At 42.8% G+C, this 27,765-nt stretch overlaps 3 protein-coding genes across 3 annotated transcripts in view; 1 reads left to right on the top strand and 2 right to left on the bottom strand.

Annotated features, from left to right (window-relative positions):
• Positions 1 to 5,866: 5,866 nt before the first annotated feature.
• On the bottom strand, positions 5,867 to 9,854 carry dpt (dermatopontin). Its single transcript, XM_080009735.1, has 4 exons — positions 9,509 to 9,854; positions 6,699 to 6,824; positions 6,515 to 6,622; positions 5,867 to 6,357 (listed from the first exon to the last, which is right to left on the bottom strand). Exons 1-4 carry the CDS (start codon positions 9,781 to 9,783, stop codon positions 6,291 to 6,293), a joined length of 576 nt encoding a protein of 191 aa, XP_079865861.1. The 5' UTR covers positions 9,784 to 9,854; the 3' UTR covers positions 5,867 to 6,290.
• Positions 9,855 to 18,161: 8,307 nt separating this feature from the next.
• atp1b1a (ATPase Na+/K+ transporting subunit beta 1a) lies at positions 18,162 to 27,269 on the top strand. Its single transcript, XM_080009710.1, has 6 exons — positions 18,162 to 18,380; positions 22,863 to 22,991; positions 24,425 to 24,580; positions 24,910 to 25,094; positions 25,643 to 25,726; positions 25,851 to 27,269. Exons 1-6 carry the CDS (start codon positions 18,290 to 18,292, stop codon positions 26,106 to 26,108), a joined length of 903 nt encoding a protein of 300 aa, XP_079865836.1. The 5' UTR covers positions 18,162 to 18,289; the 3' UTR covers positions 26,109 to 27,269.
• The window catches only part of nme7 (NME/NM23 family member 7), a 29,467-nt gene continuing 28,910 nt past the window's right edge, over positions 27,209 to 27,765 (bottom strand). The window contains exon 12 of the mRNA XM_080009659.1: positions 27,209 to 27,391. Within this exon, the coding sequence (XP_079865785.1) occupies positions 27,359 to 27,391 (33 nt within the window). The 3' untranslated portion in view covers positions 27,209 to 27,358. The remainder of the gene's footprint in view (positions 27,392 to 27,765) is intronic.

Here is a 27,765-nt window from a genome sequence, read left to right as displayed (position 1 = left end):
ACAGTTAACCACTTTGTTTATCCCACCAATCTGTATTCTTTGCGGTTCCTCGTGCGATGTGCTGCATCTGCTCCACCACAGCTTTCACGTTCCTGAAGGCGCTGCCGTGTTCACACTGTTTTGCTTGTGTTGCGCTCAGGCTTGTGCTCTGCAGCATGTGAAAGGGTTTCCACGCAACTGAATAACAGATTCATATGTTTTTTTTTATTGTGTGTTCAAAGAGCTTTACCTTTCAATTTTTGACAACAGATACCGTGAACCGGTCAGCCATCACAAATATACTGTATATATTTTGAATTGATTCATCTTAGCCTAGTTATTGTATTTGCCTCACCAGCTGTGTCCATTCAAATAAATAAGTGAATGTAATAAAGGAGGTTGTTTTTAACAGGTGATGTGTGGTGCTTGTACAGCTGCAGAATGGGATGGATATGTTACCCTTATCGCCTCCATAGATGGTCTTGAGGTGTTTTATTTGCTGTTGAATCTGTTTCCACTAAGCCAGAGGGGTTTTGTGTTGACTGTACACACTCCATTTCCAAGCGCTAAAAACTTTTTACCATGCTGTCAGTCGCTGGAAGGCTTTCACCTTGAATTAAATGTATCTAGGTCCCTCAGGCATTTGGAAACAAGGGTTATTCTTCTTTGGTCTGGAGTCAAACATGAAATTTCGGGGAAATCAAACGCAAAGTCGGTGCGTGCAGTAATGACTGAAAGAAAGTAGAAGGAAGTCTCCGTCTGACCCCGACTTCTGAGCAAGATAAAGGTGTTTGTGCACAGCTGGGGTTGAACTGAACCAACAGAGAACATCCTCCTATCTTCCAGCGTCTGGCCCGTGCTCCTCCAGGGCCACAGTGCACACTGATCTAAAGCTGCCTCTTGGAATGGCTGCTGGGGATTGAAAGTAGTTCTCTCCGCTGCTGGTCCATGTACCAGGCAGACATTGAACAACAGCATTAACCTTCTTATTTGTCCACTAACAGTAAGTAACTTGGGCTATTAAATGTCGATTGACAGTCTGATTTCCACATGGAGTCATGCGATTTAAGCATACGATTAAACACAGGCGTGAAGAGGTTCTAGATGGTTGACAGAGGGCATCACTCCAATTTGGAATCCAAGCTTTGTGGCCTCAAGGCCAAAGCTGCTGATGATTAAAGATATCTTACAATCAGGGCAGCACTTATGTCAATGCTTCAGATGTACTTCATGGTCCCCTTGTCTCTGTCTGCTAAAGATTATGAGGTCATTATCTTTGAAATGCCGACAATAGATATGGTGCACTCTTGCCTAAAGCGCCACAAATCTAAACTCTTTTTTTTGAGCCTGTTTTAGGATGGAGGAGACAAGAGATCATGAGTTACAACTCAAACGTTCGCACTAACCGAACGCTCCACTACAGTATATAGAAGACTATACTGCGTCTGGATTGCGGTCCAATGACGCCTATTTCCACACAGTATGGAATAAACTAAGAGGTTAAAAGTGTATATTATACCCATAGAAAGGGCAGAATCATGCAATTGTATATTTTAAAACCACCGGTGGCGTGGCATTGGAAAGAAGAAGTACCGTTGAATGAAAACAGTAACGCTGTTGAATGACAGCGTTCTATTCAAAGGGAAATCCAGGCACAAGGGAACAAGAAGAGGCATTGTGAGTGATTTTGCAACTGTTTAATATTTTCCTGTGTCCTGGGGATTTGAGGGGTGCAACTTGAGCGATTTAAACTGCACAATGGAATCGTGCCCTTTTTATTAAGATCATTTATTGACTGTACTGAGTCTATCATTTGTTCCCCAGGCTTTTCCTATGCATAAATAAGGGTTTATACAGTTTGCCCAGTAAGATATAAATGGAGAAGTAATACAGTAGTTCACTGAAACTCACTTGTTAACCGACTAGAGTCTGTTTTGTGGAGCGTCTCTTGGTTTTGAGGGACCGGGCACGTGCTTCATGGTGTGAGAAGAACCTGTTTTGTGTAACTCTATACTGTTAGTGGGTCCTCGCTGTTTTTCCTGCCTGGGCCGCCGGCCAACACACAGATTAACACGCTGACGGACCCAACTTCATTTACATAATTTACACTTACAACTATGACCCCTCACCTGCAAAAAAAAAAAAAAAAAAAAAAGGGTTTAGAGGAAAAAGGCCAAGACCGTGGCCCGGCAAGTTCTTTTCTTTATTTGTTCTTTTCAAATTTAGGACTTTGGTGCCGTTTATTTAATTGCCAGGAAATGTGGTGACAAACTCATCATGACTAATGAGATAGACAAAAGAAGCCCTTTGAAGAGCCTTTGAAAATATTCTTGCTGAAGTTGCCAACAGGGAGAATGGGAATGACTGGAAATGACAACATACTAGACCACTTGTCATGGCTCCATTCAGCTTGTACCATCCCGGGCGTTAAACCTTTAATTTATTCCGGGCAATGTCTGTACCAAGAAATCACTAATGAAGAATCCAGAAGTAATAATAATGCTTTTGTCTGGCGGTGCCGTGCAGGCAGGGAGAAAGTGGGAAAGCTAAAGAGAAGGCTGGGAACCAATAGGTCACCGGGCTCGGCTTACACCTCTTGTTCCCACAATACATTGGCTGCTTTCACTTTCTACCCTGTAGACACCGAGGGAGGGAAAGTGAGCAAGCTGTTATTCTTAACCTAAAATCACAACTAGTGTCCATTATTTGATACCTTCACTATTCAGTCGTACGGCCGAAATGTGTTAGCTGTACAAACACACCCGAGGAGCAACCTTATGGGACATGGATGTATGTAATTCGGACTTTTGACTTTCCCGAGAGCCGGCGACACGCAAACGGCCAGGGAGGGGATGGTTTCCAAGAGGCGGTCGCACCTGCTCACTTCACTTTGCTTCCCCAGAATAAACCCATTTCAGGTGCTTTCTGACTCCATTTGGGGTCAGAAATGGAACAAGCCTCTAAAGCATGTTACCTATTCACGGTGAAGAACAGAAAAGAATATTCTTCATTGAGCGCTTGCAATTAAAAGCACCTTTCATGGATTTGAACATAATTAACCGTCGAAAAATAACCGTCACGACTAAGTTAAACAGCACTTTTGAATGAGTAGGAGTAATAACCTACTTGTTGTTAATACTCAATTTCCTGAGAGAAAACCAACGGCTGAGATTTCGGGGGGACGCAGGGGATACGTCCCCCTCAATATTAAGAACATGTGCATTTGCCCCCCTCCAATAAAAACATGAAAGAAGCAGAGGACTTTTATATCGAAAAAAACCGCTATAACATTACTCATAGACGACACCCCAATGGCGGCGTTTTTTTTACTCCCGAAATATGAATTATGAGCTCATACAACCACTGAATCTTTTGCGGCGAATGTAATTATCCCTGCCACACACACATACACACACACACAGACACACAGACAGACACACAGGCAGACAGACAGACAGACACACACACACAGACACACACACACACACACACACACATGCAGGCACACAAATAATATTAAATGAGAAAAGTTGTTTTACGGGAGAATACAAATTTTAAAGCCATACAGGATGCCCGAGAGCCTTAGCATTAAATGCCATTATATTTTGAATTGTCACCTGGTGTCTGAATTTTGCATTCAAGATGTCCTGGGGGATGACAACTCCCAGCCTCTGGCTTAATAGCCCCCCCCCCCCCCCACAATGAAAGGAAACGTACGCCGCTGATGGAAGCGGTGTACTTCCCAACCATCAGAGATCTCGAAAGTGTTGTAAATCATATTATACAATATGAGCCACTCAATAGCTATACACCTTTTATTGGAAAATAAATGTAACACCACACAAGGTGGCTTCTAACTAGTAACAGTAAAAGCCAGGACGATCTTTTAAAATCCTAAGGTTAATAAGGAGATCGTCACAGGAGGGATAACACCCAGACAGAAATATGAAACAAAACAATACATATTAAGAAAAGAAAGACATAACCCCGAAGGAGAACCTATAGAAATTACTGTTGGTATTGGGGAGTATCTACTCCACACACACATATACACAACCATCTGTATTGGTTGTCAGACATGAGGCGAGCCAGCTGTTCTTATCCTTGAGTGAGAGCAGCGAGAGCAGGCACAGGCTCCCTAAAATAAACACGGCGTCTCTGCCGAGTCAGGGTCACTCACCATGGGGCTCACCCTCACGGTGCCTAGTAATGGATCCCATGTAAACTAGGATCGAACCAGCAGACTTCAAATCAGATCAGGTGAACGTGGCCTTTGAATATGGCTGAAAAAAAAAATCTCATTGTTTGTTGATAACATTTTACAACGGGGCGTGAAGTACGAGTACACCAAATGAGGAAACCGGTAGCTTATACGATCGTTTTTCCAAGGTGACGATAGCTGTTTAATCGTTTCCATGACCGCTTACTTAAACCATGCTTTTACCTCAGTGTACACGAACATCAAAGATGGCTGTAAAGCCACGGCGATCTAATGTGCTCACTGGCTCAGCTCGGTGCTGGGCTGAAACCAAAAGGAGGGCCTGGCACGGAGGAGCTTCCTCTGTTTGTAGCAGCGGTGTTGTTTTGGTTCTGGATCTATTACTGTCCATATGGAGGCTCCGAGTTCCAATTCACGATAGCAAGCAGGGTTCGGGTTAGTTAATAGGCATACATTGGATAGCAATAGGAATTACAATGATGTTGAAGTAGTAAAATACATTTTCTTTTGATAATGTCTAACTGCATTGAGTTTTAGAGGGTGACTGCTGCACCACTGCCATGCAGAGATGCTTTGTTATATTTCATACTCTGTGTTTTTGGGTTGTTTTTTTTGTTGTTTTTTGACAAATCATGTTTTTCATATAATTAAGTGGGTTTAAACCTAATTTAAGTAAATAATTGTTTCATTTAAGTCGGGTTTATTTTTTGTCATAAAGAGTGTTAAAATATTGAATCATAATTCTTATCCACAAACAAAACTGATCATCAATATTGTGTTTTGTTTGAAATAGTTTCAGGCTTAATCAGAAGTAGCAAAGGAGGACGGTTGGCATCAATTGACACTTAACCTTTAACTGCTGACTACATGGTCTCAAAATTATTGTAGTTAAGAGACTTTAATTGCTTTGTGGCTCCTCCCCCAGGCTTTGATTACAACCAATCCCATTCCGTAGAAACAGTAGTGTATTTGTCTGGCCCGACCGTAGGTCTGTCTGCGCCGGCAGCTGCTGCTGGCGTGTGGCTTGCCATCGGCCTCCGGCTCTGGGGACAGCGGTGTCATGCTGTGGCCTTTGGCTCCCTGCCCCAAGACAGCAGTTGCCAAACAAACAAACAGCACTGAGAGCCACTGGCCCGATCCCCAGTTCTTTTCAAGACGGTGCGTAGAGCTGACTGGCCCAGAACCAGCTCAGTGCATTAACCTCAGAATGGATGGTTTCACAATCTGGAGGCAGGAAGGAAGAAGATCACCATCAGAGTAATTAAACGGCAATAACCAAGTGTCTTACAGGTGATGGTGCGTAGAAGCTGCATTAGTGTGCCAGTGTACCTTTGCTGAGTTATTTTTGCAGCTGTTCCCTACTTGCACGGGTTCACATTCACATCTGGAGCTTCCCACTGCAACAACCGTCTTTAAGCTGTGAGACATGTTGGATACCTTGATGGGGTTATGTTTGGTGGCTGGCTTTATCTTATATTTAATCTGAGCTTTCAACTTTTTTTTCAGATGCCCAGATAATCGACTACTACGAAATATACTGTTGTCCTCAACACGTGCAACTTAATAGTATTGAGTAAAGTATTGACTCACAGCACTGTGGTGTTGTTTACGGTAGTTACTGAGGCACACATTAAAATAAGCCAAGTGAGATGTAGGAGAGATTCAGGGTAACAGTACAACAGGTATTTAATAGTACAGCCAATATATTTCTACAACTCATTTGAGCTTAAGAAAACAAGCTTTTAAAATGTGAGTTTTATTAAACATGACATTGTTGTTGTAGTACGCTATAGTAATTTTTAATGTGTATGTCAAAAATAAGAGACACAAGCGATATTGAAAGCATATAAAGGTTTTCATTGTATGGGTTAGGTGCACTCAGTTACTTAGGGAGAGGTTACATGCATTGAATTGTCAAATGAATAACAAGTTTATACGGTTACCAAAAGTAAGTATAAAAAAAACATGAACTTTGTTGTCGACCCAAAAGATAAATGACCCTATAAATGTAATAAAAAGAGATGCATCGGTATACAAGCTATACTTTTAATGGTGTAGGTAATGGTGAGGTGTTGCTGAGATATTAAAAAATCTACAGATTCTCAAATTCACAGTCGAAATCTGTCATTCTGCACATGATGTATTTCCACTGCCGATCCCTGTGAAGAAATAAAAACAAGGAATGTTACCATTGTAATATTTGTATGTTATTGTGGGGCAGTTCTACTCGGATTCCATGCTTGATCTGGCAATATATTGTGTATTGTGAATTCAGACCCGGGAGGGAAAAGGCAAAGATAAACCTCGCCAACAAACCTGAGCACTCCGCTAAACGTGGTCTGAGCACCGCGGAAGAAATAGCCATAACTGGGAATGACCACCTCCCCCTCCTCTCTGTGGAATTCAGGCACGTCGCTGGTCTTCCTGTTAATGAGGCAGGGTGCTGTTTCATTATGTCGTCATAGCATGATAAATGACTGGTCCATTAGTGGTAACGTACATGCAGGAATACGGGCAGCGGCGTTTGTAGCGGCAGCAGTAAAACTGCCATTCGCGGTCAAGAACTGCTTCAAAGTACTTGCTTTGCACTCCTGCCACCAGCCCATTGCTGGTGCACGTTGAGGTCCTGTGAGGAGACGATAGAATTATTACAAACATACAGGTTAATTTACCACAAACAAACAAAGAGTATTGCTACTCAATGAAAATGTGCCTCTATTAAGATCTTTGAAGCACAACGGCGTGCAGCAAGTTACCTGTGTCAGAGTTGATTCTCTGTCATTTGATGGAAACATTGGCGTGTTTGGGGCCCATACAATTAGTTGTCATCACAACAAATTCAAGAATACCAGCCCTGAGCGGCAGGGCACCGGGATATACAGACTTTTGTCATGGCAACATGGGCATAGCCTACGGCCTTTTAGCCAATAAGGATAGGTCAGGCCTTTCCCAGCAGAGGCATGCCTCAGACAGAGAGCAATTCAAATGGACAGCTATGATAATGAGAGGCAACTGTGGCTCGGAGGCCTGCAGCAGCACCATTGATTCACTGGTTTGGCGTGGAGGAGGGAACTCGGGCATTCAAACAATCCTGCAACAAAGGAGTGAGGCTGCATCACGGCACTGTTTTCCAAATGTTAACCTTGAAAAAAGAAATGTATGAATGAAATTTAAGCTTCTTCAATAGCTGGTGTAATGAGACATGATTTAAACAGCTAAACTAACACTGATAATGCAGAATGCATGACCATGTCTACATTGTACACTATGTTCACTTTTTGAGGTTTAACCACAGCCCTGAACTTCCCAGATGGATTTTTTTAAAGTATTATCATATCTTATCTTGTTATATAAAGTGGTGACATTCTTAATTTGTAAAATTACACTTGCAAGTAAGCCAGGAATGCAACGTATGTACCACTTAAGGCGTGACAAACACATCCCATACAAACTTTAAAACTCTTGGATTCCCTGCAACTTCTTTTTTAATGCTAAACTTTGGAAATGTGTGATTTGGGATCATTGGGATTATAAAAATCATCAGGAAATTGCCTGAACATTAAAATGCAGATGGGAATCTCTAAAGACTTATGACAACAGCCTCTTGGATGATGCTTCACCACTGGAGGAAGTCATGTTGCCAGAAAGAGTCAATTGAAAGCACACATGGCAATTTTGGACACCCACAACATAAATCAATTTATAAATACAAATGTATAAAAAAAAAAGTATAGTTTGTTTTGTTGAAAGAGTAGGCTGTTGACACACACCGCGTGTTATTCACATTCAACAACTTTCAATGTATAACTCAGTGAAAACCCGTGCGTGAGAAATTGCAATGAAAAAAAATAATGGAGAAACACTGCATCTATTGTCATATTGAGATAATACAGCTTCCATTGTGCCACAGCGCTATTGCTCACTGGGAACCTTTACATTTATCTTTTCCAGGGTATAAACATGTCGTGTTTGAGCTTTGATTATGAGGATCTCAGAGGGCAAGATGTTATTGTCCTATTTGGCTTGTTCTTGGGAGATATCCTGTTTAACTCTGAGGGATAAACAGGGAATTGAATTCCACTTTTATGAAAGTAAACAGCACACACCTGTTGCCTCACAAGGTTAATGCAGAACATGTGCGCTCCACATTGCGTCTATGGGAAACATTGTTCGAAAATGGTTTTGCACGACTTGCCACGCATCAGATGTGCTTTTATTTATTGGTAAAAAAAAAAAAAAAAAAAAGAACAAGAAAACGTGGCATGCGTCAACTGTTTTTCTCCAAATCACTCTATTAAAATACCAAGTGCATGTAATGTATTGGTGGCAGATGTTTCTGCTTTAATATTCCGAATGAGGTCCGGAGGTGTCCCATCTGTGTGTAGGCCAGCCCTACATGGGTGGTGGCTCTGTTATTGCAACAGCGTCACTAGCTAATTCTTCTCCTGTGTTGTGTGTTGTGTGGTATTAGTGAACTTTCAGTACTTGAATACTTAGTACATCTCAGAGAAAAAAAAACATGATTTTTTTTTTTAAGCACATTTTCGGGGAATCTTAAACAACCCGTCATGTACTGTAGTGTTCAATAATCAATTATACGTGGGTTTTGATTGATCTAAGCGCAGAAGAATTTCATGTGCTTCATCCAGCTGTTCTTGGGAATAATCGTCTCTTTCCAAATGGCTCAGAAATGTTCCTCTCAATGTGTTTCCAATGTGTCAGGGGATTATTTTTGAAATCCTCTGGTTTAACTCCTGGTCCAATGTGGTTTCCACACATATCTGAAATGAACGAATCCAAGAATAACAATAACTGGGATTTATACTTAAACATATCTACGGGAATATTGAAACATATTCATAGAAATACTTCTTAATCCTGTGTGTATTTTACTTTTTATCACTTCCTTCCCATGCACGCTATAATTACTTAAGCTTTTATCACAGTCCATATCCTCGTACGTATTATTCAAGCTTTCACTTCAGTTCAGTTATCGGTTGTATCACCATTCAAACTGAAGAGAAATCTCTGGGGCTGAGTTTGAAATCATTGAAGTATAATCACTGAGTCCTTTTATCTTCAAATCCTGCCAAGCTATAGATATCTGCCCAAGGAAAAAATGAATCCTGATAAAATTTTGGCTTTCCAAATGCATTTAATATGTGCAATATAATTCCCTATTTGAGGGCAAAAGGTCTTGAAAACTTTCCAAAAGATTTTGAGAAACATTATATCACAGAAAGTAGATATGGAAATGATCACAATTCTATACGTGTACATCTTCATATCAATCATATATCAAGAACGCACCACTCCAGCCCAGCACGGTTGAGGTCGTCCCACCAGCAGTCGGAGGGCTCCCCCCAGGCCTCAGGGGTGCGCTGGCACTCGAAGGTCCATAAGCGATCTGAGCCTTCCTTCTCGCTGAAGTAGCTCCTGATGGCCACCAAGGCCTCTCCGTGGGGGCACTGGAAGTTGAAGCCCTGCCGGAAAGCGTTCACCCACGGCATCTCATGCATGTAGTGAGGCTGAGCTGCCACTGTCGCCAGCAGAGGCAGAGCCCACAAAATATAGCCGGGGTTCATCTCAGCGAGGTCCGAGCTTCTACACCAAGTGTCGTCTGCCCGGCTCCAGCACAGCTGCAGCGCTTTATTGCCCAGATGTTGTATAGCAAGAGAAGATGTGTAATTTGCTTCTCACAAGAAAATGCCAAATTGGGCCTCACTTGTAATTTTAAGGTGGACTCTGAAGACAGTATCTTCAGAGAATCCTATTACAGACAAGGAGTGCACCTTAACAGAAGACACTTCAGAACCTCCACGCAATGCAAATCAAATATTTGTATTAACTTGCATTTTTGATGATAGACCAATTGTTACGCAACTACACACGTCATTTAAGTTTATACACATATAGTTGTGAATGTCATTGGACAATTAATTGGAAAAAAATGCATGAAAGACAAAAAAGACATATTCACTAATATCTTTCCAATACGTTTCTATTTGTCAGGCACACAAACATTAACGGCCAATCCTACAAACATGTGCACGTGCAAAAACAGATTTGCATTCTTAATGTTTTGTATGCTCTTTAATAATGTTTTTATGGACTACCTATTAGTTTATTGCATAGCTACCTCATTACCTACCATTACCATTACATTACCTACCTGCTCCCATCCTTTTCAATCATCATCGTTACATCAACAGCACAGTAAATTCATGTAATCCCAGATAAGACTTTTGACAAACGCTGATTGTTTTTTGTTTCTTACTGTAACAAACAAATGCCAGATTTCAGATTACTTACCCAGTCGTTTGTATCTTGCAATTTTGTTTCACAAACTGTTCCCTCCAAATGAAATAGATGAATGACACATGCAATAAGAGCTACAGCCTACCACTAACTTAATAAGAGGAGCCAAACAACGCCATTTGGTGAGTGAGGTAGAAATCGATTTGAAATCCAACTCTGCTTTTACATCGATTCCATTTGATAAATGATCCTCAAAGAGTCTAAAAATATGTAACACCACATGTTCAGGAAGGGTGTGTGGGTCACTGCATGAGGAGTTCCACAAAAGTCAAAATGGAGCAGAACAGTAAGGTATTTATAGACTAATTTCTATTTAAAAATCTCTATTTAGAGCAATGCTGTTGGCGTTTTGGAAATCTAGGGCTTGATAAGTATTGCTTTATTTGACTGTAATATGTCATATGTGACATGCTGTATATGACAGAGCGGCAAAACCAAAAGCCTTAAACATATCTCAATCTTTACCATTGTATATTATTTTGCTGTTGAGGACGTGTCGTTGAGGACATATTAATTTAATATGAGATGAGTTTCAGGCAAACCAGCATTCTTTTGTAGCGTAATGTAGAATTATATATATATAATAAAGCTAAGTAAACACCCAGACAAGATAGTGTTCTACATTCAGTCTAACCTGTCGCTCACTCTCACAAAAGTACAGTTAATCCCTGCCCTAACAAACTACATGCCTATAAGTAAATATGTTCTGATCGTACTCTAGCATGAGCCTAGGGAAGATAAATGTATCAAGGCATTGCAATTTAAGGTTGTTTACTCACCATGTAATCAGCAAGGGAATTGTTCTTGCTGGGTTCTTACTGGGTTTATGCATTATGGTGACCCCTCTATAGAATGCAACAAATGCAACAAAACAGACTTTCATTTTCCTTGTGGTCAGAATGGGTTCAGGGTTCAGGAGCAGCCCTCAGAGGCGACCAGGCGGAGAGACGGCCACAGTCAGAAATCTCCTGTACAGCTGACAACTTTCTGCATAACAGCACAGCGTTCAATTATCCGTCCCACTGCCTGCCAGAATAATTACAGGAAGAAACAAATTCTGAATATGGCATTCATCCTTTTAAAACCTACAACTGTCAATTTATCTTTCCTTACAGTTCGGCATCCTCACTGAATGCAAAAAAAAGATAGAGCCTGGTTTGAAATGAACAGAAAAGTATGAAGTATGTAAGTTGGTTGTCAGAAAGTTGAACTGAAGTCTGTTCAACGTCAAGGTCTTGCCAAGTAAAGGTGTACCTGTTTTCAAGATCAATTTATATATGTACAGATCTTCGACAGCTGAATAATTGTAATGCAATAGTGTTTCCACTGCTTCCATCTAAAATACATAAACTGACAAAAATTCACAAATGCTACACCCCAAAATATTGTTTATTAACCGTTTAAATATTAGTTATGCCAATATAAACATCACAATTATTCCAATATTCAGACATCACTGAATATTGGTATATATTGCGCCGCACCATCAGCAACCAGGTTTTTTTTTACTACATATGGTTATTGTGTCCAATAATCATTTTGGTCATTGGGACCACAAATAAAAGTTTATCATGATAATATAAAGTTCTTTCCCGGGCAAGAGAAAGAACCAGAATAAAGGATGTTGTTTTTTATTCACTGTGCATTATATTATGAATCCGGGACACTTTCCACTGCAGGGGGCAAAAAACACTGACACACTCAAGACAGAGTGAAAAAGGCGTTCTTTTATGAAAACATGGTATCAGAACTAATTTATCCAAGACATATCAGACACCAATCGTTATTGAATAACACTGCAGTGATTCCTGGTATGCGAGCAATGCAACTGCCACTGTGAGGACTTCAAAGCCTCTCTGTCAGCAACGTCCATTGTCCCAGAAGACTTTCGCTGTTTAATCGTGCTTCACTGATGAAATAAAGAGGTCGGCCAAAAGTCTGCAAAAATAACTTATACAGAAACAAATGGCTTTGCTTTAGGCTATAACCTCATTAGAACAATGCATCATAGTTTGTTGGAGGACGTGTCTGAGGCTGTGGCTGGCATAGCGTAGAAATAACAATAAGCCAGACTGACAGTGGTGATGATTGGAGCGCAGGAATGATCGCCTGGACCGTAATCCTGCCCGAGCCATTTCACTGGACATGATACCCACTTCACTGATCTCATTTTCTTGGGGGGGGGGGGCTATATATATCGATGCCTTAACTTCACTCGAGGCTCTAGCTCCTTCGTGAAATGATAAAAGTTCAGAGTTATTTGATTGCTCGAGGGAAAAGTCAAACAAAAAATGCAATTTCACAAAATAAAGTAAGTTAGAATGCTTTAATGGGAAAAAAAAATGCATTTGAATAATCATACACCGTGGCCTTGTTCTCATATAAGATACCCATTTTCACAACTAATATCGCATATCAAATCTTCCCTCTAATCCTAAAGCCAATATCTCTGCTGGAAAATAAATAATAATATAAAGGCTGCAGACCAGATGGACGTGCTACCTACACACTTCACAACTTAATACGAGGCTTTTTTTGTACCCATGGGTTTTCATTCACACAGTTTGGTGCTCACAACTTGTTTTCATAGACAACTGCTTTGTCAATTTGATGAACTGATGAATGTTCTTGCAAAGACAGTCCCATTGCAAACTGTAACCACCTGTAAGTGTTTGACATTCCCTCCTCAATCGTTGGTGAATAGGGAATAACGAAGCTAAGATTCTGTTAAGATGTACAGTATAGATGTTTTTGTTTGAACCTGGATGAAACTAATGTATATATATATATATATATATATTTTTTTTTTTAAATTATAATTATTGTTTAGATTGAGTTGAATGCTTTTGAAAGAAGCAATTCCTGTAGCAGTGTGCAATAGGTCTATGTTGTTTCTACCAAGGCAGCATTACAACACGACCTTCAGATTCCATACAGTACAACCACAGTGGCACCATGTTGCTCCGCCTTTATTGTAAATCAAATATTGCAGTTCCAACATAGAGCCTGGGAAGATCTAAGGTAGGGGACACCATCTGTGAAAAGAAAGTAGGGAATACTTACAAGCAGACTCATTATAGGGGCCTGACGCAGTAGCTCAAATTTCCTGTCCCTGTCTGTGATATTTTACATCAGAATTATTTTATGTACCATTAATGTCACTAAATAAATAAATACATTTATTTTTCAAAATACAAGATGCATTTTTTTGCATCCTCCGAAAAGCTCCAGTCTCCATTAGATTCCTTGATAATAGTAGTGAAATAATGTAACGTGTGACTGTCATTAGAAGGACTTATTGATTTAGCCTTGGAATTCTAACTGTAGCTGACCCCATCCACCCTTGAGGGCATACCCTTCATCAGCACACTGCACTGACAAATAGGCCTTGCTCCATGGGCCGCCTCACCCTCTAATTGTCTATTGAGTGTTTTTGTCAAATGTGCAAAAGAGAATAACAGAATTATATAAACTAGTTCAAAACCCCAACCAGACACGATACTATCCTATAAACATAACAATATAACAATATAACAATATAACAATATAACAATATATATATATATATATATATATATATATATATATATATTTATATATACACACACACAGTATATACTGTAAATATATATATACTGTGTGTATATATATATATATATAATTCTACATTTTGAATAGCTTTTAAACTTACAAATGGTCACCTTAATAAACCCTCCATGTACATCCTGATTTGGTTGATTTTACTGAAATCTTACACCATAGTGATACCTCTTTTAAATGTGATTTTCCAGCAAATTTGCATTGCTTCACTATGTTTTATGCCATGTGTTTTATGCTGTGTTTATAAAGCCAATAGCTATATGAGATGGAGGGGGATTTGGATTCTTCATTTGGTCCCACTTTGAGTGCTGCTTACCCACCTGTGCCTCGGTATACTGGGTCAGGTCAAGAATCAGGCAGGGAGCTAACCCATAATGGCCCCGGGTCAGAGAATACGCTCAGATGATCCACATGTGTTGTTTGAAAGTTGGGAAGCAAAGTGTACAGGCCTTCCCTGGAAGGGCTTTTGCAAGTAAGCGGTTCAAATGTCAAGTTTTCCAGGCCCTGTTAAAACAATAATACATTTTATTTGTAAAAAGGCTCATACAAGATGGCTCTGAGATGGTAAATATACAGTACATAACAGATGGTTGTTTCAGCTGAAAAAGGCTGCAACCACTGGCACTTTTGTCGGAGTACATTCACATAGGATAATCCTGTCTGGAATTTGCTCTCCTTTCAAGAACTAATTAATTTAATCATCAAATGGATTTTATTAAATTTCATTTTTTTTATTTAAAGGGAATTGTATTTTTTATTTTTTTTATTATCAACGAGGATCGAGGAAACGAGGAAAATAAATATATGGATAAAAATTTAAATGGTGTTGTGGCTAAGAAAATTGCCTCTACATATTGTCCAGGCAACAAGTGGATTTCTATTGTTGGCAGGAATATAAACGTTAAACCAAATCTTCCAATGACTAAGAGTAATTACACAGTTGTAGCCCTTCCCTGACTCTTTGGGGCTCCCAATCAACCACAGTGTATTAGATTAATTAAATGGTTTTCAAATTAAAGTAATGTCATGTGCACAACTATGTTACTGAAAGTGCCGAACAACGGACTGCTATAGCTGTTTTTGACAAATGTATTACGAACATTTGGGGGTCACTGAAATGTGGCGGTGTTGAAAATGATCCGACCAGTGTCGGAGATTGGGGTGCGGTGAGGAGGTTCAGTCATCATGGAAGCACATGTACATATATTAGGGGAATTCCCCACATAGCCCTACCCCCAGGTTTGCCGCAGCTACCGGGGGCATCATCTTGTGATGCCTTTGTGATGTCACAACTCTCCCCCTATAAAGCAGTGTGATTGGATCCAAGGACATCCCAAGAAGAAGACCGGAAATGGGCCAAGAAACGAAACAAACTTCCACAGAAAGGACGCAAGACGCCGCAAAAAGGACCATACAAACCCCTCGACACGGTGAGGAGGAAGGAGCAAGAGGAGCTGCCGTCAGTTACACACGCACACATGCACACACAGGATTTAGTAACGGAAGAGCGCCCTCTTCAACATTACAATCGGATGCAAACTGCGGTTAAAACACAAGCAGAAGAAGACGACGAAGAACCCATCTGTGTACGCCAAAGCAGAGTGTACACACAGTACAGTACATGCACACACATATGAATAAAGAAGGAATCCTCTTCTTGTGTTCTTGTGTTTTAATGGACATCCTGTGGCGATTGCCAGTATTTTGCAACCAGACCCTCTCATAGACCACAGACTATTCTACATCTACACTATAAGTGTATATGAATGAGTCTTGTCTATTTTTTGTAATATTTTTGTAAATTGCCAACTGATTTGAATTGTGTGTATTAGAGCTGGGGGAACATTGACAAAATCAAATATCACAATATTTCTGATATTTTGGGGACAAATGTAAGTGCTCTCATGCACAGTACTTGACAATTATTAATGTTGTGAATATAATGTGGTCAATTGCTAGAATACTATGAAGTTCAGCAAATTGTGTTTTAGAAAAAAGTACACTATACCTTACGATAACCAAAACCCCAGACAATATCTAAACGCGATATATCGATATGACAATAGATCGGACACCCCCAAGCTATGCGACCTATGCTTAAGTTGCCCTCTCAACGGACAAAGTTTTCAAATTGGCGTCATAATGCATGGCAGCCATGGTAGTAGCGTCATTTCAACTAAACAATTCCTTGTGAATTTGTAAACGTGTGCTGTGTGTGTGCATACACTGACGGCAGCTCCCCCAAACGCTCAGCTACTGGTGGGTGGGACCAATATTTCTACATTTGTTTCCATGGCGACTGGATTATTTTGTTAACAGTTGGCAGAATCTTTCCACAAACAAATAGCACACCTGTCAGGATGGAACCAGTCGTTTTGAGATGTTTGGTATGTATGTGGCACGAAACCTGGGAGGGGTAGCATGTAATAGCACAACAATAAAACCATTAAAACCACCTGCCTAATATTGTGCAGGTCCCCCTCTTTCTGCCAAAACAGCTCTGACTCATAACCAATGTTTAGGTAGGCGGCTCCTTGCAAAGTAACATCCACTTGAATGCCACGACCCAAGGTTCCCAGCAGAACATTGCCCAGAGCATCACACTGCCTCCGCGAGCTTGATTTCTTGCCAAAGTTGTGCCATCTCCTCCCCAGGTAAACGGCTCACATGCACCCCAGCCATCCACATGATGTAAAGGAAAACGTGATTCAGACCAGGCCACCTTCTTCCATTGCTCCATGGTCCAGTTCTGACGCCTACATGCCCATTGTAGGAGCTTTAAGCTGTGGACAGGGGTCAGCATGGGCACTCTGACGGTGCTCTGCAGCTACGCAGCCCCATACGCAGCAAGCTGTGATGCACTGTGTGTTCTGACACCTTCAAGATTCAAGATTCAAGACACCTTTCTATCGTAGCAGCATTAACTTTTTCGGAAAATTTGTGCTCCAGTGGCTCTTCTGTGGGATCGGACCAGACGGGCTAGCCTTTGCTCCCCACGCACATCGATGAGCCCATGGGCGCCCATGTCGCCGGTCCACCGGTTGTCCTTCCTTGGACCACTTTTGGTAGGTACTAACCACAGCACACAGGGAACACCCCTCAAGACCTGTCGTTTTGACGATGCTCTGACCCAGTCGTCTCGCCATCACTATTTGTTGTCAGTCACTCAGATATATCCCGCTCCTTGACAGGTGGCATTGGAACGCGATGAGCAATGGTATTCACGTCACCTGTCAGTGGTTTTAATGTTGCGGCTGATATTTGCCCCTGATTTGAGGAAAAAAAACAAAAAAACCTTTGATTGAGCAGCTCTTTGGATCATCAGCATCACCCTAAACCCAGCCCCTGTGGTGGAAATGAAACCACGTTATAGCCGGAGTGTTCCCTATCAACATTTGGCAGGAATTACCTATGTTTTTGATAGGTTTAGACATCTTGAGTCTGAGACTAGTCATACAGACAGATAAAGCATATTGAAAGACATTTATCCTTTTTGTTGGGGGAACTAAGATCGAATCTAAAATCTTATTGCGAACACTAATGGAAACCGGATAGAGGGGAGACGACAACCGAATCTACAAGCTGTTGTACAAAATGACCCGAATTCGCAAACTTTTTATTTTTATTTTTTTTCGGACACCCATCAATGAACTGACCTAACCCCAACTACAACAATATTATCCTGCTGTACTACGGCGGCTCCGGTAGGATCTTAATTGAGAAAGATCCTTTTTTTTTTTTCGGACGCCAATCAATGAACACATGAAAGGCTACTTCACTATCTAACTACAATAATATTATCCTGTTATAGCACAGTGGGTTCAATATAACAGAGATTGTCTATCTTTAATCTTTAGGCGGCGAAGCTCCAGTTGCTACAGGCTGTATCCCCTCAAACCTACCTCAGACCCTCCATTGGACCCTTGTTACGTAAAGCGGGTGAATACTTGTGATTTGCTGGCGCCTGCCCCCACTCCTCGGGGGGAGTGGGGCAACTTATAACTAGAGTTTGCGGGCGGAGTCAGTCGCATAAGAGATAAATTGTGTGGGGTACAAGAGGTGGAGCCGAGCACGACGAGGTTCTTTTTACGTCTTTCCGTACGAGGAGGACCCTCCGGACCGCAGCTCTCGCATTCATACGAAAAGGGGAAACGCCAGGGTTAGAGAAGAAACATGTCGGCCAAAGAAAGCGACGGCGGCTGGAACAGCTTCGTGTGGAACTCGGAGAAGAGGGAATTTCTGGGACGAACCGGCGGCAGTTGGTGTGAGTAGCTGGCGAGTTGATTTCACCGGGCGCCGGGCTGTACGGACGGTAAAGCGCAGCGGGGGCGGCCGGCGGGGAGCGGAGCGGCGCCGCGCCGCCGTTTCCTGGCTGAAGCGGCACCTGTTAGAGCCCGCGCCGCTCTCCACGCGCCGCGTCGTGACTCGTGATTTTCAACGTGTGTGTGTGTGTGTGTGTGTGTGTGTGTGTGTGTGTGTGTGTGTGTGTGTGTGTGTGTGTGTGTGTGTGTGTGTGTGTGTGTGCGTGCGCGCGCGCGTTTGTGGCGCCGCACTCGCGAGAGACCGGCGCGTGTCTGCGCGCGCGCGCGTAGGCCCGAGTGGGACTGATCCCACGGATTGAATAACTCCTCGATCTGACCCAGGAACACCGGGGGGGGAAAGGCTCAACATTTGTTACAAGTGACACGGTTTATGATATTATTTCGGATAAGACTGTTGGGGTGGGGTTATTAGTCTACTGAATGGAAGGCTGCACGCAGCGATTAAAGATGAACCACGTTTGGTTTTCTCCCCCCCCCCCCCCCCCCCCCCCACCCGCTGTACTATGTTACGGTAGTTAACGAAATAAAATGGCAGTTCATTGGTTCATTGATTTGACGTCCGGGGGGTGGGGGAGAAAAAAACGCCTCTTCCTCAATTAAGGTCATTTTGAAGGACAGTTCAAGAAACGTGTTTCCCCACCACATAGTCACCTACAGGTTCGGTTGTTATGTCACCCGTGGACCCAGTAGTTATATAATAAGACGACAACGAAAAGAAAAGAAAAGAAAGGGAAGCGTTATTATTTGTGTGCCCCCCCCCCCCAACAAATGGGGTTGCACAGTGAAGGTTGCCTGTCCTCGTCTGCAAACGTTTGGGAAGGTTTGCTGCCTCGCATTTGTTTTTTATTTATTTGCGTGTGTGTGTGCGCGTGCGCGCCTCTGCAACGTCTAAACCTGTAAAAAGAATATATATATATATGGTAAATTATTGATAGGACGCCCTGATAGGACACTGGCTGTTTGACGTAAGCTGGGGATGCTGTGATCCGAAGAGCATCTCATCTCCATCACTAACCTTTCTTTTTATTTGTCGGTTCTTCTCACGTGGGGGGGGGGGGGGGGGGGGCGGGAAAAGGGGGGGGGGGGCATCGGTCTTCATTTTTACCACTCAATTCCAGCTCGGCGGTCACCATCGCCTCTGCCGCCGGTCGTTCTCGCTCCTCTTGCTTACGTGACCTCACCGATATGGATCCGTAACGCCGCGTTACGTAGAGTATCGGTGAGGTCCGGCGGCGCCGAAAAAAAGCTCTGATATTGCCGGGCGACATTCTCGTCCCCTTCCCTCTCCTTGTTTTTTCCCTTCCCTGCCTGTTCCACACGGCGTGCAGCCCGCGCGCGCCGTCTTATCTAAGATATTTGTGACTTTTTTTGTGATTCGGCGAGGCTGCCGGGCCTGTTTGTGTAAACAGGGAACGCAGAGAGAACACGGGGTGTGTGGCGGTCGGGGGTGGGTTGGGCGTGTTCTCCATTCAAAGAGACCCCGGGGACGTTTTTCCCCACATCGGCGGTGGCTTTTGTTTTCTGGGCAGGAAGATTTGTTGTCATTCATCTGAATATGGGGGGTCGGGGGGGACTTGGAGATTGGAGATGCAGTTTGAGCGTCCCCCCCCCCAACAGGTGTACGAACCGCCAGCGTGGCCGTCCGTTGGAAAGCCAGCAGACGCGTCCGACCAAAATGACCGGGACTAGGAACCGTGTCGACCTTCCGAGGATGGTGAATGCGAAATGTGTCGTACGTTATGGCTACTGCTTAAACAGTGGGTCCTCGAAAGATAGCCTTTACCTGCTCTCACTCCTCGTACTAACGCTGCGTTCGGCTTGAACCAGGAAGTCAATTTCAACTGGAACACCTCCTGAAGTCGAATTTCTGACTCTGATAGCCGGAAGACCCTCACCAACCCCCCTCAAAATCCAAGATGGCTGCTCCTCACGTAAACAATATATGAAAGCTGTAGTAACAGCTGTGAGGTTAACAATGTCGTTTTTTATTAAGTCGATTTGGACGTGAACATGTACATGTTCGCGGGACCCCAGAGAAGCACTCCATTCCTGGGACCCATATTTGTCCTGTAGTTGGCAGTATTCAGAAAGAGCAAGCGCAGTAGTGGAGGCGTCCATCTTGGTTTTCCCGACGACTTTCGAGGTAAATGGAACGCAGCGGTAATGCGGTGGCAATAATCAGCAATCAACATTCAATCTCTACCCACGTGCTAACCGAAAATAACTTAGGATGCCTTCGTTCTGGGGTCCGTGGAAGAGCGCAGCCTGAGGCGGCGGACGTTTGGGTGAGGCTAGGCAGCAGGTAGCACGGGCGACCCAAATCCTCGGCCTTTCTTCGAAGAGCATTTCGGCAATTAGATAACAGTGATAAGTCAGCGCTTCTGGCGGGAGTATCTCTCGCTCGGGTTGAGAGCGAAATTATCTCTGACCCAGGACATCCTGCTCCCGCCGTGCATGCGTGCGCGATCGAGGCTGATGATACTGGAGTCCTGCGGTCACGCTAGTGCACATCACACACAGCTTTTTAAGCTTTTTAGACTGCTGATAGCGGCGTCCGTGTCCGTAGTTGGTGTTGTAATGGTGGTGAATTCAAAATGGCGCTTGTGCAACATGGTCTACATGGACCCAGTCAACACAAAGTATATAATAAACAAATCAACTTCTTAGTATTGGTTGATCCACTTAAGAACTCAAACTATTAAATTGTTTCATAACAACGATATTAGTGTGAAAGTAAAAAACAAGCCCATATAAAGATGACTGTGTACTGTGCCGAGAATACTATAGGCTGGATACTATGTTGGGCAGTGAGACATGTAAGAAGTTACTATGATAGTTACAAAAAAATGAACCCCATACTATGAATTAAAAATTCCCACGGTGCTTGTCATGTTGGCTTATCATCAATTTAAAATACAAAACTCAACGTAATTACGATCTTGTTCATTTCACGACAGTTAAGTACAACAGAAAGATGATGATTATAACTTTCAATTCGCTGAGTTACATAACAACATAACATAACAACCGCGGATTGTTTTCAAGACTCTAATGACATGAAGGTTGTCTTGAAAGCGAGGCCCATGTTTCCTCGACAGTCACTGCATCATAACAACATCATAACAACAACTTGTTTTAACGTTGTGATATCAAACAAGGGGTTTGCCACCGCGTGGATGAGGTCAAGCAGGAATCGGTGGCAAAAAAACGAGTTGTAGTCCTGTCCGAGAGAAACTGAAAAGAGCTCCCGTTTCCTTTTACAACAGAAACTCATAAAAGTCCTCAACAGTCTTCTTGCGAAACAGGACTCGAGGCTCACCGGAGATGTGCCAAAATAGGCTGACACCGCGCTAGATGTTTTAAACAGTGTGAATGAAGCCACAAAAACAACACGAGAGAGAGAGAGAGAGAGAGAGAGAGAGAGAGAGAGAGAGAGAGAGAGAGAGAACAAGAGAGCGAGAGAGAGGGAGAGAGAGAGTGTGAGACTAATTCCAGAGCTGCTGTGGCGGCAGGAGGGAGGGGAGGGGGGGGGGAAGGGTCTCCATGATGGTGGCGGTGGCACCAACAGGAATGACTCGTGGCACAAACAGGAACCAGTTGTGACTCACTCGGTCGCGCTGTGGACGGTTTACATTTCCCTGGGGTGCAAAGCAGCGTGGCCATTTCAGTTCCAGGAACGAGGTGTTAAAAGGCAGGTTTTGGCACCATGCTCCCCCAACTTACTGACATGACGTACGACAAAACCTCAAATCCCTGGCGGTTGTGTGTGTGTGTGGTGTGCGCGCGTGCGTCGGGCGGACATTGAATGACATGCCACCGAATTGTATAGTTTTGTCTTTTAAAAGAGGTGTGATGTTTTGTCGTCAGATATTGAGTTGAAAGAGACTGATGCAGTGAAGCCTGTTCTTCAGTAAAACCATCATGGAATAGATCCAGGGACAGGTGGGGTTGTGTTGTTGCAGCTCGGCGGCTTCTGACTTCAAGAGGGAATCGATATTATAATCGATATCCTATGATAAAGTAACGTTTTGTTTTTCTTGAGGAAACCTTCTTTCGCAAAAACCCAAATGTGACACTATGACACTGTTGTGACAGCAGGGATTTAGAGATTTGGTTTTAGTTGTTACCACTTGTTCCAAAAGAGATTTGCCTCCGTCACTTTGCTAAAATGTGCATTTCAATAAGTCCCAAAGTGACACATTAACATGGGTGCACGTCATTTGTTTAATGATCATTTAATCCGAAAAGGACAAAGCTAATCATTTTAATAGAGCACAGTTACACATTTCTATGATACAAGCTTTAACTGCGGTTAGATAAAGGCCTTGTGTCTATGATTCATGACCTGTGCCGAATATTCCGGCATGTCCCGAGTTTTGTCTTTGATCCTGAAGCTGAAGTGTTTTTCTCCCGTTTTTCCACAGTAAAAATATTCTTATTTTACCTGATCTTCTATGGATGCCTGGCTGGGATTTTCATCGGGACAATCCAGGCGTTGCTGCTTACATTAAGTAACTACAAACCCACCTACCAGGACAGAGTGGCTCCCCCAGGTAAATATTCTTTATTATTATAAAAAAATAAAAAAAAATAAAAAAAAATGTGGTGTACTTGGACATTGACGTATTTTTTTGAATACTTAAATTGTAGCCCAAATAACTGGCTTGGAGTAGGACGGTTAATACGAATTATTGGAAACATGTATTTGTGTTGTGTCCTTTGTGTCATTGCCATTTGGATCCTGTTGATGTCGGTGTAATATCTTGCGGAGCAGCTACACAGCAGCTCCTGCCGTTAGAAGCCTGTCTGACCTTAGATGGATTCAGCCATTTTGTCCTTCACTCCTCCCAGCCCCGTCGGTTCCCCCCGCTCAGGATCCCAGAGAACTGTTGAACAACTAACGCGCGCTTTAACTACGCACGCTGCCGCGTTTGTTTAACAAAGGGGATTTGGACAATGAAACAATGTGGCTTCCAGCTCACTCCGCTCGGGGTGGATTCCTCCCGTCGTTGGAGGTTCCTCGCCGGCTCTCTGAAAAGACGCTCGACACCGCGGCATGTCGTGGTGACGCCGACGCCGAAGCCAGGCTGGTTTCTGTTCGCAAAGGCCGTGCCTTGTTTTACCTATGCCTGTTTGCTCAGCTTGGGGGTATTTATAGCAGCAGTCACATTGTGAGTGACTGGCTCCCTGCACATGGCTTAGTCCGCCTGCCGTTTTGCCTGACGGCCATTTCATCCCAGTAAACTCTTGACTATCAAAAGACTGGCCCAACAAAGTAACGACATAAGTAGGTGTGGAGTGTTTTGAGTTGAAGTGAGTTTCCATTGGTGGCCTGATAAAGGAAGGAGAAGGCAGCGAGTTTTTTTTTTTTTTTTTTTTTCCCCTCTCTCAGAGCTGGAGTCCCGCCTCTCACTCTGGGGCTAAAAGTTTCCATTGTGAGCACGACACGCGTGAGAGCGGGCGGGCAGGGGTGGGGGTGGGGGCGGTTGGTAAACTTTCTCAGAGACGGGGAGTGAAATTAAAATGACTACATGCAAACGGCCTTTTTCGCCTGGCTCCGCGTGCCGGGCCCAGCTCTTACTTGTTTTTACATAACGAGGGCTGAAACCTGGGCAGAGTTGAGCGAGTGTGTACTCTCTCTCGCCGCTCCCTCCTCATCTCATTGTCTCCGTGCCACGCCTCGCGGAGCCCTTCTGCACGGGGTCTGTGGAAAATTACTGCCACGGAGTTGACAAATCCCCTCTGAGGAAATCCCAACCACCCCACGGTGGCGTCTCTTCATCCTGTCCTCACTGAATCTAGATGGCCGTGCGTTTTTTAAATTCAGAGCTGTGTTGAGACCATACACGTGGAAACATGATCCAAATAGGTTCGGTTTGACTTTTACAAAATGAGCACATTTTAAAACCACAGTTCAAAATGGGCGGAAACAGAATAACAACATAACGGTCTGTATTTTTTTTTGTGCTTGTTTTCCTTCCGACAGGTTTATCGCACACCCCGCGCTCTGTAAAATCAGAAATCTCATACAATGTAAATAAGGCGGAGACTTTTGAGAAGTACGTCAAGAGCATGAGGGATTTCCTTGAAATCTACGACGCCGCCCGCCAGCTCAATGAAATGAACTACGAGGATTGCGGAGGCAAGTATGAAAGCCAACCGTTTAGGGCACGTCGTTTTAGACGGCGGACGGTCCCTCGTGGGGCACGTGGGATGATGGTCGCTGAAAATGACGCCGCTTCATCAGCTCGTCCTGTTACATGAGGGTGAACTCATGAACGCCAATGATGATAACCCATGGATAATAAAGCTAGAGTAGCATCTATATCCTGCATTACGTCTGTTACATCTGTCTTTTTAATATTTTCGAAGGGCTAATATTCGGAAATGTGTTCACATATGAATGGAACTGAAGTATGTTGTTTGTGTCTGCGTTCTCTCTTTGACGTGATGTTTCTGTGGCTTCCCCAGACGTCCCCGACACGTACAGGAACCGTGGAGACCTGGAGACGGACGCTGGCATGAGGAAAGCCTGCCGCTTCCGCAGGTCCTGGCTGGGAAGCTGCTCGGGGGAGACGGATGACACTTTCGGCTTCATGGCAGGAAAGCCGTGCCTCATCGTCAAACTCAACAGGATCGTCAATTTCAGGCCGAGGGTGAGCTTGGGTTTTTTTTTTTTTTTTTTAACTCTGCTACTTAACAGCTTGTGGGTCTAGCGACGTGCGGCCCATTGTCAATGATATCGACGTTCACGGGGGGTTCAATTCACCGGAGGCTTTAGCCTCGATTCACTTTGGGCATGCTGTTTCCTTATTGAAGGGTTCAAAGTACGTTGGATCAAAACAAAAAACTTTTATATTTTATATGCAAAACAGTTAATTTGATCAGAAAATACATCTGTGTGAATGTAATGGCAGGTTATCAAGGGTTTTAACAAATGTTATTGGGACTGAAAAAATAAAATCTGGTCAGACTTGAAAAATGTTGATATTTCAATTTCTGAACAAGATATTGATATTCTATTGTTATGTTTGACATAAATGTAATCTCTTTGTTAGTACCCAACAAGTTTCTTCATCTTATCAATAAAGCTGGCAGCTCGCACCATTCATAGCCATAAAGTGCAGGTGTAGAGCCAGCGGGTGTTTAAAAGGGGGCAATCACATGTTCCATAAATCGCTCATCAAATGGTTTCTCTTTTAAGGCTCCAGACAACAATCAGTCCCTGCCGACAGCTGTTCAGACCAGATTACAACCCAACCTGATCCCCATTCACTGCACTAACAAGGTGGGTTGAACAAAACGGTTTCTACGTGCGTGATTCAAAAACGCGACTCCTGCGTCGGAAAATGCACAAATACTTTTTTTTTTTTTTTTGTAATCGATCGAAAACACACCGCTTGTAATTGCAGAGAGAAGAGGATGAGGGGAAAATTGGAGAGATCAACTACTTTGGCATCGGCGGTGGATTCCCTCTGCAGTACTACCCGTATTACGGCAAACTGCTGCACCCCCAGTACCTCCAGCCCTTAGTGGCCATCCAATTTACCAACCTGACCCTGAACAAGGAGCTCCGCATCGAGTGCAAAGCTTTCGGAGCAAACATTGACTATAGCGAGAAAGATCGCTACCAAGGACGCTTTGATGTTAAGATTACAATTTCTTTATGACCTCAGTTGTGATCCGCACCTCTCTCTCTACCCCCATTCTAAGACAAATTAGAGAAATAAAAGTGCTCAAATAAACACGACTAGTCTTGAAACACCAATGTTCATACTATACAAGACCTACAATTAATCTGTGTGCTTTACACTAGCTTTTCTGTGTATGTTGAGGGTTAGAAATACAGGAGTAGCAGCAATACACAATATTTATTCTACTGTAAATTAAATATTCCTTGAGCCATGGGACAAGTTAATCTATTACTGTAAATTGCAATTCCACTACTGATATGTAGCGATCTGTGTTTCTGTCCCTTAAGTATTTCTTCCTAATGTGGTTTCTATATATTTTTGGAGTGTTCAGTGCTGTAGTCTAGCCACATACAAAGGCCTTTCCAAGCCATGTTGTCTTATGTCGTTCAGCTTTAGTGGTCCAAGGTGTGTGTGCGTGTGCTCGTTTTCTGTGTGCAAGCGTGTTAGCTTATGTGGGCGTGTGGATGTGTTATGTACTCTTACTAACTGAAATACTGGCATGGTACTCTGAACCTTTTAGGCCCATGTATAAGTAAATAACTGCACTCCCAGGAGTCAATTTTTTTTCCTTTGTTTCGTCATTTAAGTTGATTGTGGCAGTATACATTTCTACACTCTTTGGTTTGCCTTAGCTGTCAAGACAAGGTTTTTTGTTTGTTTTTTCCATTTGATACACATACTCCTGCTTCTTCTTAATTCAATGTTTTTTTTCTGTTTAATATCCATACTTCTGATTATTCTTAATTCAAAGTGTAAAGCTTTGTGGGTCCAGCTTGAAAGACTGTCATCTCTGTGGAATCACGGCAACTCAGTGCTTCTAAAATCTATTTTTTGCTGGATACATCACACAATGTGGTGTAACTTTCTATTGAATGTTTTTTGCCATTTCCATGGTGGAAGAATTTTATATTTATGCAGTTGTACATTTTTTTTTCCACAAAAAAGTGTAATGTATGAATGTAATACCAAAGTCGCTGGTCAAAAGAAATTGCAATGCAGTACCCTGTGTAATAGGATGTTAAGTTGGTGTAACAGTGCTTCAAGTCAATGTGCAACATCACAACACATGTCAGGAGTCCATCTACTCTTGTCACTTTATTTAATCTGAATACTGAAACAAATAAACAGAAAAATGAGCATGTGGTGAAGTCTTAATAAATACATTCATGAGCCATTTCCTAATAACAGCCTCTAAATGACACAGACACAGATTCATTAACTTGACATTAACCATCTAAGATCTTGAAGAAATACTGCACCTGTAAAGGAAAGGGAAGGGTTTCATTAATTCTCTTACAGTGGATTGGTCGCTTCAGAGAGCTTGACTACCATGTTGAGAATTGTGTTGCTCACAGAATACTAAAACAATTATGCCCGATATATGAAGCTTTACGTGAGAGTAGGGTTGTCTAAGATATTAAAGGTGGTTCATAGATTATGCATGTTGCTGGGCAAAAGACATTGCCGGCTACTATGAACTACCCCCTGAGAATGGCAGCTCAGCCAGTCACAGGCTAATGATTAACAAGGAGCCATTTGTCCACACACTCCACAGATCAGGAGCTTGGCTGAACAATGACGCCTAATAGATCAGACCCACTCGCTGCAAAACAATGGTTTTGTTGAAATTTCT

Source organism: Zeus faber (assembly GCF_960531495.2).
Source record: "Zeus faber genome assembly, chromosome: 1".
In the NCBI taxonomy this organism is placed as follows: Eukaryota; Metazoa; Chordata; class Actinopteri; order Zeiformes; family Zeidae; genus Zeus; species Zeus faber.
This window is presented reverse-complemented; position numbering and strand designations above follow the sequence as displayed.